The sequence below is a fragment of the Halichoerus grypus genome, chromosome 5, assembly GCF_964656455.1.
Source record: "Halichoerus grypus chromosome 5, mHalGry1.hap1.1, whole genome shotgun sequence".
Lineage (NCBI taxonomy): Eukaryota > Metazoa > Chordata > Mammalia > Carnivora > Phocidae > Halichoerus > Halichoerus grypus.
Genome location: NC_135716.1, coordinates 3,453,080 through 3,466,365, shown reverse-complemented (window position 1 = coordinate 3,466,365; position 13,286 = coordinate 3,453,080). Strand labels below are relative to the sequence as shown.

The following is a 13,286-nucleotide window of genomic DNA, read 5'->3' as shown; positions in this document are numbered from 1 at the left end:
ATCAAAACACGAGGCTTGGTCCCTGCAACCAAATCACCGCCCCCCCGCCCCCCCCCGATGAACACGCAGGGAACTCAGAGTTCTTTAGCGTCAAGGCACTCCAGAGACTGTTTCCACCTCTTTTATGAAAGCACGGCTGACTGGTCTCTAATATCGGAAGAAAAGTCCAATTTCACCATTGTTCACACAGCACACCTGAAATTTTCACAGAGATGACAGAATAAAAATAAGATATCACTGGAACACCCAGACGTAATGGACACGGTACTATTCTGAAGCATTAAACAAAAAAATCAAACTAAAGGAACATTGGTTAAGTCTTTCACAAACAGGAGAATTAAGACTTTTCAAAGGTGCAACAGCACCGCCTATGGCCACAGAAAGGCTCTCCAAGTTGCTGGGAAAGGTGCAACAAAAATTGCCTGCATGCTAAGAAAAGATCAGTGAGATTTTTAAAAATAGGATGTTCAGAGACCTTACTAAAAGCTGAGCTAGCACATATGAAATTCTGCTGTAGGAAAGGGAGTGGTATTCAGCACTTAATCTGGAACCTTAAACAAGACATAGGCTCATGGAAACTAACCTTAATGGGAAGGGGTCTTGGGCGTCTGGTTCAGCCCCCCGTTCTCAGGGAGACTGAGACCCAGGGAGTCTGTCCTTTCAGCACTCAGTAGCAAAGCCTACTCCTAGTCCTCGCATCTTGCACTATACCAAAACCCAGCAGAGCTATACTAGCCCTGGATGCATAAAAGTCACATTTGTGTTTTTCCAACAGTAGGTAGTCTAAGTGTCTTGCAAAATACTTCCCAAAGAGCTGGTAACTATAAATCATACAACTGTGTTGAAACACAAAAATGTTTATTTACACAGTAAAACAGCATGAGTTCCCCCCTTTTATTCCCTCTATTTTAAAAAAATGATGTCAAATCAACATTTTCAATTTTTTAACCTTTTAAGAATACAGAAAAAAATCAAAATTTTCTTCACTCACAAAAGAGATAAGCTTATTTCCTGAAAACAGCTCAATATCAATTTTTCTAAACATATTGGCTCTGGTCAAATTCCTAGTAATTTAAAGGTTTTAGTGAATGATTACATGGCAATATGAATTCTGAGTTGTAAAAACATACATTCTGTACAAAAAATCAAGTTCTCCAGCTTAAGGCAATTTAGCTGTTCCCCATCTTACTAGAACAACACTAATTTCATCAAAACTTCATATTGCGCTAAAAAATGTCACTGGAGGGGCGCCTGGGTGGCTCAGTTGGTTAAGCGACTGCCTTTGGCTCAGGTCATGGTCCCAGGGTCCTGGGATCAAGCCCCGCATCGGGCTCCCTGCTCCACGGGAAGCCTGCTTCTCCCTCTCACACCCCCCTGCTTGTGTTCCCTCTCTCACTCTCTCTCTCTCTGTCAATTAAATAAATAAATAAAATCTCTAAAATAAAATAAAAAATGTCACTGTATCCATAGCACTTTAAATCATACTCGTATTATCATATGCATATACTATTGAACATGCATCAGAAACAAACCACCCTCTTCAGTATTCAAAGTTGATCCTGCTAAATAATCTATGCTATTTGTGACAGTAAATGTTTATTGAGCACCTCTTAGGTGCTTTGTATAAAAGGTAGCTAATTCTCATAATCACACAAATTAAGTAACATTATCCAAATTCCACAAGTGAGGAAATATACTTGGGCCATAAAAAGCAAGGCTGACAAGGCCCAAGTCCCATAAAACCTACATATTCATCATCAGAAAGAAAAGAGTCTAGATTGTTACTCTCTCAACATTTACTAACTTACTCTTTTCTTCCGTACTCATGACTACATAAAACCAATTCAGTCTGTATAACTTTTTCTCCCAACAAGCATCACCAGAGAAAAACAAGCACTAAGTCATTAGCAACGGCTGGATTTTCAAAGCCCACTTCTCTTTTGCACTGTCATCATTTTTAAAATGTTTTATTTTTAGTGCTTATGGAGTTAAAATATTAACTTTTTACATTGTTGGCAGAGACTAAATCAACTGCGGAAGTGTCCGATTTCAGTCTCTGCCCCTCTGTCCCATAGTCTCACTGACGTCTCTTCTTTTAAGGCCGCGTCAGGCTGAGACCGCGGAAGTCTGGCTCTGATGAACTCACCGATGCTCGGGAAACCAGCCAGTGGGAGGCTGGATAGCAGAGCAACAGAGCACGTGCCGCACGGCCAAAGCGGCCTGGGCCCCGGCCCTGGGTCAGCCCCCACCAGCTGCACGACAGGGGGCCAGGGACACATCTCTTTCAGCCTCGATCCCTCACCCACACAGAGGGGACATGGATACATGGATTTCCACGCCTGCCGGGAGGCAGGACGCAAGGGGAGCACTGAGCACAGCCGCTGGCCAGGTAGCTCCCGAATAATTCATAGCTATTTTGATAATGATGACGATGGTGATGATTAATAAACTAAGACAGACCAAAGAGTAGAAGTAACCACAAAGAAGAAACATCTACAGGTCAATAAGCATTTCTTTTCAGATTAATTGCAGAATGTCCTAGTGATTTTTTTAATAAACCAAGTTTTGTCTATTTATTATATAGACTTACAGGTTCATATGCAAGTCTCCAAGAAAAAAGAATTTGTGGCCTCTAACTTTTGAATACTAGGAAAGTTTAAAAAATAAAACAAAAGGGGAATTAAAGCAAAAGAGGAGGGGACTACAGAATTCTTTTGAAACTATGATAACTCAATGTGAGGATATCTGCTAGAAAACCATATAGCTGGAGTCCGAGCTGTCAAGGGTCTTCTAACCGCACTTGTGAATTCCTATCACTAAGTCTTAAAAAGACCTAACACTCCACACTAACACTCTGGCTGACATGGCCGCTAACGGTTATCCAGGACCACGTAGGGCAGGTCCAGGTCCCCTACGTGTGCATCTCACACACCTTCACAGGAACCCTATGAGGGAAGCACTGTCACTATCTTCCTCGTCTTAGAGATAGACAAACTGAGGCACCAAGAGATGAAACATTCGAGGTCACACTAACAGTAAACGACACCTGCATTTCAGCTGCTGAGAAAGGAACTCAAGGGAGAACGTTAGGTCATCAGCTTGTCTGGTCTTCACCCCAGAGAGCAGATGCCATACAGCCCCCCCGCTATAGGACGAGGGGGCCACAGACAGACAATCCTGAAGTCACCACCAAGATAAAACAACACACGAGACGGAGCGCGGTGACGGGCCTGGACCCCTGTCTGCGGGAAGGGCAGTAAAGCGGGCCCGGCGTGCTGTCGGCCCTCGCCTGGGCTTTGCCGCACCGCCTTCCCATCGGCTGCCTCCAAAAGTAGAAGAGCCTGAGCTTTTTACACTCTGCGAAGCTGAAGAGAGACATTCCTCTACTGCAGTCAAAGCAGTTTTTCAAAAACAGCTGAACCTTTTCTTTGCCTACGTTCAGCCAACAGGGAAAATGAAACATTTCTCTAAAAAGTGTCTAGAGTCTCACTAATCACATCAGTAGAACAGTCTCAACACACTAGAACTCTTCAAACAGGGGAAACAACCACCTCCAACAAAAGGCTCCCAGAGAGAGCGCGGGAGCCGGTCCTCGCGGGTTGGGGAAGGACGTGGAGCCCCACAGCAGGGCCGGCAGGACCGCAGCCAGGAGGAGGCCAGTCAGGGTCCAAGCACAGGAGAGGGAGGCCCGCCCAGCCTCAGACTCCACATCTCTCCTCGGCCCGCTGTACCTTCCCCTCACGTAGCTGCGGGCCACGGAACTCATGAGGAGCGCTGTGCTGAAGAAGGATGAAATATCTTCCAGAACCATTACAGACCCACCTGAGCAGTCCTACAAAAGGTGCACCCGGTTCCAAGTGTGCAGCCGCAGTAAACCCGCTCCTACAGGCCATCTGCACTCTCTGCTGGTCATGGGAAAAGGTATAATTCAGGAAACCACACATTCAGGCCACTTCCCTATCCAATACACATTAACTACTGTGGGCTTTCTCTTTGGAGGAAAAGGTGTCTAAGCATCTCATCGATCAAAACACACCTAGCAATTGTGTGTAAAGCCTTGACCTCTGTTCTTTGTTCTTATCTTCATGACTGAGGCCATAGTTCATTCATTAAGGGTCAGAAGGGTCAAGTTCACTTGACAAGCACTTGTGAGTCTGCTCCTCCAAAGAAGATTTTTTACTCTTCATTGGTGCTGACAAACATAAGCAATTCAAACTTAACTTACTAAGAGAACTTCATCAAACCAGAAATAAGAAGAGTCCAGTCCCTGAATTAGCTGTTAAAGTCAACATCTGGGGCCACCTTCCCTAAATATACAAAAATTAAGAAAAAGATCCAGACACAGAATTTTGAGGTCAGTCTACCAAGAAACTTCACTCAAGTGTTCCAGAAATCAACCAATCATTGTAACCCATTAATAGTAAGATTCCATAAGATCAATATTCAATAAAGTCAGAAGAAAATGTCTCATGCAAGATTTCTGACTCAAGAGATTTTATATTTTATCTAAACATCTGTGAGGTGTAACCCAGGGGGAAACATATAAGTGACACCCACCCCCACTTGCTTACAGACTGCAACTGAGTCCAGGCAGGAGGAAAGTGCAGAGCTTACCCGGTCGATGTCTGTTGGCTGCTTCGGCAGGAAGTGAGCTACTCTGGAACCTTCGAGCTCCAGTCTTACCCCCAGTTCCACCAGGATAGTGATAGATGACAGAAGCCGAACATAACCCTTCAAGGGCAGCTGGGTGTGAAAAAAAAAAAAAAAAAGCACCATCAGTATAAAGTTAGTGGCCCATCATGAGCTCAAACTGCAGTGGCTGAGAATCATTTAAACAGTTCGATTATGGGGAAATGCCCATTTTTCCCCAAAACAAAGATCGAACCTACAGATCACTGGCTTGGTTATAAACAGGAACATGCCACCCATCACATTTCCTGGGCACAGGCCCAAGCTGGCAACACCGAACACTCTCAGGAAACGCAAGGCCTCACTGAGAGGCTGGGTACACACTAAGCGCTAAGACCACCACGTTTGAGGACCGCGAACACTGTGGCACGACGTGTCTGGCCCGTGGCACGGCTAGAGACTCTCAGGCTGTAACAGCCAGAGAGGGCGCCTGGGTGGCTCAGTCGTTAAGCATCTGCCTTCAGCTCAGGTCATGATTCCAGGGTCCTGGGATCGAGCCCCGCATCGGGCTCCCTGCTCAGCGGGAAGTCTGCTTCTCCCTCTCCCACTCCCCCTGCTTGTGTTCCCTCTCTCGCTGTCTCTCTCTGTCAAATAAATAAATAAAATCTTTAAAATAAAATAAAATAAAATAAAGAACTGACTTCATTACTTCATTCTGACTTGTATTCATAAGTAGCTGACAGGCCCCCCCGACTCACCTTTCCAGGAAAGAACCCTTTTTCACTCCTCACTCACACGATGTTTATTTAACAAGCATTTACGGGACACGTACAATAAGCTGATTATGGACACACACAGACCGTGCCTCCCAGTCCACCCCCAGGAGATGGTCCCCCAAGGGAAAACACACATAAACACACAATTCCAGCACAAAGGGCAAGCCCCATAACAGGCAGGGCTCAGTACAAGACACCACAGGCTCCCACTGCCTAGAGGGGTGAGAGAAGGCTCTCCTTTGAAGTAGGTTTTTAATTCGTTTGTTAGTGTTTCAAATTGAAAGGTAACTCACAGAGCATTACCACTCACCCACGGAGCAGTATCCAATTCACAAGTGTGCAACCTTCACCACCATCTAATTCCAGAATGTTTTCATCACCCCAGAAGGAAGCCCCACAGCCACCAGCACTCACATGCCCCTCTGCCCAGCCCCTGGCAACTGGTCATCAGTCCCTTGCCTTTTCGGGACAATCCAGATAAGAGGCGGCCCTTTGGGGTGCCTGTGTGGCTCAGTCGTTAAGCGTCTGCCTTTGGCTCAGGTCATGGTCCCAGGGTCCTGGGATCGAGCCCCACATCGGGCTCCCTGCTCAGCGGGAAGCCTGCTTCTCCCTCTCCCACTCCCCCTGCTTGTGTTCCCTCTCTCACTGTGTCTCTCTGTCAAATAAATAAATAAAATCTTTATTTAAAAAAAAAAAAAGAGGCGGCCCTTTGTGTCCGGCTCCTTGGACTTAACGTGGTGCTATCAAGGTTCGCCCATGCTGGAGGGGCACCCGGACCTCATTCAGCTCTATGTCTTTCATTTACTGAAGTACAGCACACAGACAACGGGATATTCGTGTCGGGCGTACAACGTACTGATTCGGCTGTCCGTACGTTCATCAGTGCTCACCACGACAGGTGGAGTCGCCATCTGTCACCAACGGTATCCTGCTCCTCCTGACTACACACCCTGTGCTGTCACCTTCCACAGCTTTACCTTTTTTTTTTAATTGACCATCACCCAGTTACCCCATTCCCCCAACCCCCACCTCTTTTTTTTCTTTTTTTTAATGTCCAACATTTTCATGTCTTATTAACATTCCGCTGAATGGATATACCATATGTAGTCAATCCGTCGTCAGCTAACGTACAGAGATGAGGTTTTGACGAATGAGTGCGAGAGGTAACTAAGGTGGGGAATGGCATTCTAAGCAGAGGGCAAGATGTGTTTAAAAACAAACCCAAAAACCCAGAGGAACAAGGAAAGGCAGCACATTGTCAAGGAAAGTGCATGCAGGTGCCAGCAGGACCTCAGCGCGGGCCGGGGGCACGGGGATGGGGGTCGCGGCAGCAGACAAGGCAGGACAGTTACCCCGGACGATCCCCCAAAACATCCAGACAGCCGACTGCTTCTCTTCCCGCACCCTTCATTTTGAGAAGCAATTTTTATGTTTTCTCTTCTTTCAAATCACATATCTAATAACTGCATGAGATGATCTTACCTCCAAGCCACAGGAAGTCATTCACCGAGCGGAGAAGTTCCACAGACATGTGGTAATGTACCAAGGAGTCCTGCAGCATCCCCGCCTGGAGACATAAATCCCCCACATGCTTGCGCATGCGCCCTTGGCACCGCTTCTTGTAATGTCTACAAAATACAATGCGTGGACACGTGTCATTGCTAGTGCACGACTTCTGCCCCGAAAGCACTATTTGACTCTCCCACTACAAAAAAAATGCTCAGAAGGCAACTTTAGGCTCCATAATTGAAAGGCAGCAACCACCACGGCCAGTGTGGGAGCTGGAATGGTCTGACTTCACAAACACCTGCCAAGTTATCTTCTAGAGGTAACAGGGACACGTGACTTCCACCGTGCATTTCACCCAGACAATACCAGAGTAGGATTCTCCTTCGCAAATTTTCCATAACATCAGCACAAGAAAGTTTATGTTTCAGCTTTTTTAAAAAATCAATTATCTTCCACTTTCTTAACTTCAAACCTATTATTACCATATAAAGAGAGCCGTGCTACATATCAAAAGCCAGCCACTTGGCTTTCGCAAACAAGACCTTTACCCCGCTCCTTCAGAGCCGGCCCCAGTAATGCCTTCAGGGGGTGGGCCTGGGGCATCACCAACAGCTCCTTAAATGTTGGCAAGGATACGCTGTTAAAGAATGCAAAGGCTTCTATCTACTCAGAAACCAAAGAAACTATACCAAAATCTTCCTTTACCATTTTTAAATATTCCTATTCTTTTAAGTATTAAATTTCTTAAAATTTTTTTTCAAGAAAAATAGCAGCTGTATTAAATTTTCTCTCACTGAGAAAGCAATCACATCAAGAATAAAACCCCCACGGAAATCCAAAACACGTGAAGTTTCTAGCTAAGTGAATGCTATTGACAGACCTCAATACGAAGTTAAGTCATTCCGGATCTAACTCTGACGAGCCCTAGAAACGCTCCAGCTCCCTGGAATTCGGCGTCTCTGTTCCCAGTACTGGCTGAACTAAGATCATCGCAAAAGGCAGGGGAGAGAGGGAAGAGGAAGCACCAGTCTCCTGCCCAGCCCAAGGCAGTGTGAGTATGGCCCCCACTAACAAGCCCTCCCCATAAGAAAACACCACACCTATGCTGCCCTGCCCTCCCCCACTGGGTACCTCCACTCTGTATGGCCCCTCCACCATGTCCCTGACACACACACACACACACACTCCTCCCCCACCCCCACCCCCGCCCCAGCCAGGAGGGGCTTCCCAGACCATAAATCTGATTAGGTCACTCCCCCTGCTTCAAACCCCGTTCCCCAGCACAGTTCTAGCCCCCCTCCCGCTGCCCCTGCTTCCCCTCCTCCCACTGCCCCACTGCCCTGCACTCTACAGCCTCACCTTACTGCTTACCAGGGCCCCCAGTGACCTCCTGCCTAACTGCTTCACACTCTCCTTAGGGCTCATTTCAACTGTCAGTTTATCAAAAAAGCCTTCCCTGCCTCCTGCCTCTGCACTTTGGATTAGATGCCCCTGCTGCGTTCCTAGAACATTCTATGCTGAATCAACTTCTGACATTTGTAAGCTCCAAAAAGGCAAGTACACTTTGCTTACTACGGTGCATCCATCCCTCTCCCCTGGACACTCAAAAACAGGTTTGTTGTGAATAAACAAATGAATGGATGGGTCTCAAAGGGACTGAGCTGCTCCTGCCCACCCCAACCCCCTCTTTCTGCAGATCAAAACCACAAACACCTCTACAAAAGGCCACTCCCCACTGACACCGTTCACTGCCTCCCTCTGTTGTCAGTTTTAATAAAAACCAAGTTCCTCCAAAGCCCTGCAGGACAGGTCCTCTCCAGGGTCCTCTCCAGGGTCCCAGCCTCCCCCCTGAAGCCTGGGACATGGACCGCACTGCACGGGGCACTCGCCTCACGCCCCCACCCCACATCCTCCTGGCTGCCCAGGCTGCTCCTGCCCCCTGAGCCACCCTCCTGGCCCCTTCCCCTGGCTGACTCTCATTCTGTCTTCAGAACTCAAGGCAGAGTGCTCTATGTACTGGAAATCCCCCTCACCATGTCCCTTAGCCCTCGGCGGGGCTGCCCCCCAAACATGACAGCACTGTTTCTATCTGAGTTTTTGTCCACCCCCCTCTATTAAGACTATGGCCTCTCTGAGAGCATTTGGGAAGAGGAGAAAGAGATGAGAAGAGGGATGGGAGGAACAAAGAGCAAAGCACAGCCCAAGCCCCAAATCCAAGCATTCTCACGTGCTTGTCACAGCCCCTGGACTGGACAGGGAAAGAAGTTCCCCTCCAGCACCGTGAATGTATCGTACTCTGACGGCAACACGAGGGACCGTGCAGGGACTCCGCGTCCGTCCTGATGCAGAATCATAGGAGAATGACGTCAATCGAACAGCAGCTCAGGGACGCACGCCTGGGCTCCCGTCTGTGCACGCAGCGGCGCTGCCAGGCCTCCCCCCTCCCCCCAAAGCTGGCCAGTGCCTGGCTCACTTCCCTGGGGTGCTCTCTGTTCCGACCGAGAGAAGACTTCAGCATCCACACGCACACTTCCCTCCTCCAGTAACACAGCTGTCGACCTGTCTACAAATACCGCCGCTGTGTCGAGTGACACACGTGGGTAGCGCGGCTAGTTGGCCCCTCGCCCCTCTCCCGCCCTCCCCCCTCACCCGGGCCTTACCCCCCGGTGGTGGAAGCCCTGTGACGCACTGTCTTACTCATCTCTGGACCCGCCCATATAGCACCTCACACTGGGAAGGATAAAAAAAGAACTGCGTCCTCCAAAGTAACTACCAATGTACTCAAGAGGGTTTTTTAAAGTCTTACTTGGGGGAAAGACTATTCCAGAACCATCCATCGATCCTTCTATAAGTCAGCTTCTGCTCCCAATCCCCCATCCCCTCTCCCAGCAGATCCCTACCCGAGGTACCCTCTGTTCCACAGGAAGAACAGACCAGGAAGCTGGGACGCCCCACTCCTCAGGCCTCTGAGCCCTCCCTCAAGGACCGGCAGGGCTCTGCGCCCCACCCCAGGTGCCTCTGGCCCCTGAGGAGGCTCACCTCCACCGTCCTGCTGCAGGAGCCGTCTTCCCAGGACGCAGGTCCCATACACCATTCCCTTCAGACTCCTTCAGTAGCTGCCCTGCCCACCAGCACCTTCAAGATAAATGGCAGCAGCTCCTAAAATCCCAGCCTCCTCAGAATGACGTACAAAACCTCCATGAGACTGGGCATTCCTCCACCCACTGGTCACAGCTCCGGCCCCTCCTCCCGCCCCAGTCTACACCTCACTGGAGGTGCTCACCCACATGCCTGGCTCTAAATACAAGCCACATACTGACAACTCCCAGCGTGGTTCTCCGGTCCGCTCCTTCCCTGCACTCCAGGCTCATAAATCCATTTGCCTCTTTGAAACTGTCACTTGAATGTCAAATAGGCGTCTACAATACATGTTCAATATTTAACTCTGGAATTCGACCCCCAGCAGGAACCTCCCCATCCTCCCCATCAGACAGCCCACTTGCTCAAGTCAAAGCCCTGAGTCTCTTAGTCGATGTCCTCTTTTCCTCACCCCTGCCCCCACACCATAGTCAGGGTGGTGCCACAGGACCCAGTGCAGGGCACAGCAGACTCACAGCAAGCACGGGCTGAGTCACGGCCCTCTAAAGAGCAGGAGGCTCTCCTAGCACCGGATGCTCAGAGAAGGTATGTGAGTCTCACAGGTAAGGCCAAGAGAACGGCCCAGAAAAAGGGGCTCATGGTTCTCCTGTCATCTGCACTTTGAAGGGTCTGAGATCTAGAGGAGCTCCCGGTTAAGAGACATACCTCCCAGAGGTGAGCAGGTGAGAAAGGAGGAACCCAGGCAAAGCTATTCTCACACAGCTCCCCGGGGCCTGGGGAGCAACAGGCAAGGCCCTGTGGTGCGGGGCACCACCCGGCCATCACAGCGTCCCTGCCCTGTATGTCTGTAGGCGGGAAGCTGCAATGTCTTCTACTTGCTACACTTATTTCTGCTTTGTTCCCCCACCCTAGAATGTGAGGGAATCTTTCAGAAGGTCCAGCCTATCTCACTTGAGACAAAGTAAGTGAAGGAAGAAAGTGTTCACATGTGGACCGGAGCAGTAAAGAAGAAACAAGGCCTCCTGGCCAGCTCGGTGGTGGTGGCCAGACCTTTTCCCATGGGTGAGCTGGGCCAGGGAGAAGTATGAGGAGCTAGGTCGGCCAAAGGTTCTCCCTCTAGGCCCAACCTTGGTTAAATGTTGGAGCTTCACTGCTGCAAACTAACGACGTGCCCGTCATTGACGGGCATGAGCCTCAACAAAGACAGAAACAGCTATCTCTCACCCACACATGGTGAAAAGGAAAGGCAGGTGCACGATTGCTAAGGCGAACCACACATCCGGCTCGGCATGCTTCCTGGCTAAAGCAGAAAGAAAACTACGCTCACCTACGAGGTCCTTGTGTCCACAAGCTCCAAATGAACTAGCTCTTTAGAAGGCCATGTTTTCCTAATACCTAGAAAAGTCACCCTCATAGATGGGGCAAAAGACAGATGGTAGAACAGCCTCTGCCCTTTTATGAAGGACAGCTGCTAAGGTGAAGTAAAGAAAACGGCATGCTCCAGGTGAAAGTGAAAGGCCTCTGGTGACCGCGTCCTCCGACAGCGTCCCTCTGTGGCCAGCACGCTCCCGAGCCGGGCACCCTCGCCGGCGGCCGCTGGGCTACAAGCTCTGTCATGCACATCACACAGCGACAGCCAAGAAACACGTGCCTACTACGTTCATTCCAAAGCCAGGATCAAGCAAGGAGCTGCAGTCTTGGACTTTCCAGGTTAAAATGCCCCAGGAAAAGTCCCTGTGCAGCTGCCGAAATCAACGAGCATCCCCCATCCTCCAAACAGAAGAGATTAATAAGGGCTCGTTTGCCACCAAATACTAAGTAAGACCAAACAAGTTCCCCAAAGCAAATATTTGAACAGATATCAAACACCAATGGGTTACGTGCTTAAGAAAGCAAAATATTTTTTAAATTAAAAAATGAAAAGATGATTGGGGTAATATATGGATCCAGGCAGCAGTAAGTTTTTGGTTTTTCAAGCGGTGAAGGCAGCACACAGGGAGATCTAGCTACTACAATGCGGTGTGTTCACAGCCTACCTTTTCAGACCCAACAACATACTCACAGGGCGGTATGAGAGAAAAAAAAAAGGAAAAGGAAAGAAGAGAGGAACAAGCAAAAATTAGAAACACACAAGAACAAAAATAACTTTGACAGCTACAACACTGCATGTCCAAGAATCTCCCGTGGGCTTTCGAGGCGTGGGGCACATGTGAACGTTCTAGTGAAATACGCCCACACCTCGTGTTACGGGGAGCTGTGGGGCCGGCAGTGGCCAAATCCGCCACGGGGCCTACGGACGTGATCGGTGCGCCACCCAAACCTCGGCGTCCACCTAGACATTTCCTTGTGCGCTCATTTCAAGCTGGACACTCCTACCAAGAGCTGCGGACAGAGCTGGGCTCTGTGTCCGCACCAAATCACTGTTTTAAAAAGGAGAGCACTGTAGACGGGTGAAAGCAACGGTGGACCGGCAGGGATGACGGGAGAGTGTATTTAATCTGAGGTCACTAGCGTCACCATGTCACATAAGTTCAAAAGCTGGCTGAGTGTCTCCGGCACGCCGAGACCAGAATGGTCCCACCGGGAGGGCAGTTCGATCTACTGCTGGATTCCCGGTGCCTAGAGCCATGCCGGGCACATGGGGGTTCTCAATAAAGACTTGGTAACATTACTGCCCTGGCAGTATGGGCTGGCATGCTGTCCCAAGACAGTCTTGTTACTCTCACCAAATTGAGCATAGATTTCAAATGGCAAAAACAGGCCGGCATTCTCTGGTGGGTCTGCAACCTCAAAGCCAAGAAGTCAGGGACCAAAAAAATGTCACCGGTGCCCTGTGTGGCAGAGGCCAGTCCCTGCCCACGCCACAGGCTGCGGTGGCTCGGGAGCGTGGGGGCCGTGTGCGGTGCAGCCCCGTGCGGCAAGGGAAGGTCACCGGGTGGCCACTCTGGCCCGGCTTTGGAGAGGGCCTGGTGCGCGGCACAGCGCTGCCCCTCGCGGCTGCCGGGGCTGGTCCGCCTCACCACCCCAGCTCCAAGGCGGGAAAGGGGAGCGCTGGCATGCTGACCTCGGGGCCACTGCGAGGACTGAGTACAGATCGTAGGTGCAATGTGCCCTTTCCTTAGCCACACGCACACACGTCTGGCAAGGAAATGAAAACTAGTGCGGACCCCGCAGCGCACCAGAGCAGGTGGAACTTAGGCCACTCTGTGCTTCCCACTCTCAGGGCTGGGCCGGGCCTGTTTCTCTCCGTTCGGTGACATTTTCTCCTCCAAC

General features: G+C 49.7%; 1 protein-coding gene across 10 annotated transcripts in view; it reads right to left on the bottom strand.

The window, feature by feature from the left end:
• TRAPPC9 (trafficking protein particle complex subunit 9) overlaps positions 1 to 13,286 on the bottom strand; it is a 582,880-nt gene that overhangs the window by 525,945 nt on the left and 43,649 nt on the right. For 7 of the 10 annotated variants that reach the window (XM_078071955.1, XM_078071953.1, XM_078071956.1 and 4 more), the window contains 3 exons: positions 12,050 to 12,070; positions 6,888 to 7,033; positions 4,615 to 4,743 (listed from right to left, as the gene is read on the bottom strand). In XM_078071955.1, coding sequence (XP_077928081.1) covers positions 4,615 to 4,743; positions 6,888 to 7,033; positions 12,050 to 12,070 — 296 coding nt within the window. The remainder of the gene's footprint in view (positions 1 to 4,614; positions 4,744 to 6,887; positions 7,034 to 12,049; positions 12,071 to 13,286) is intronic. The other 3 variants (XM_078071957.1, XM_078071963.1, XM_078071959.1) reach the window with 1 other exon arrangement.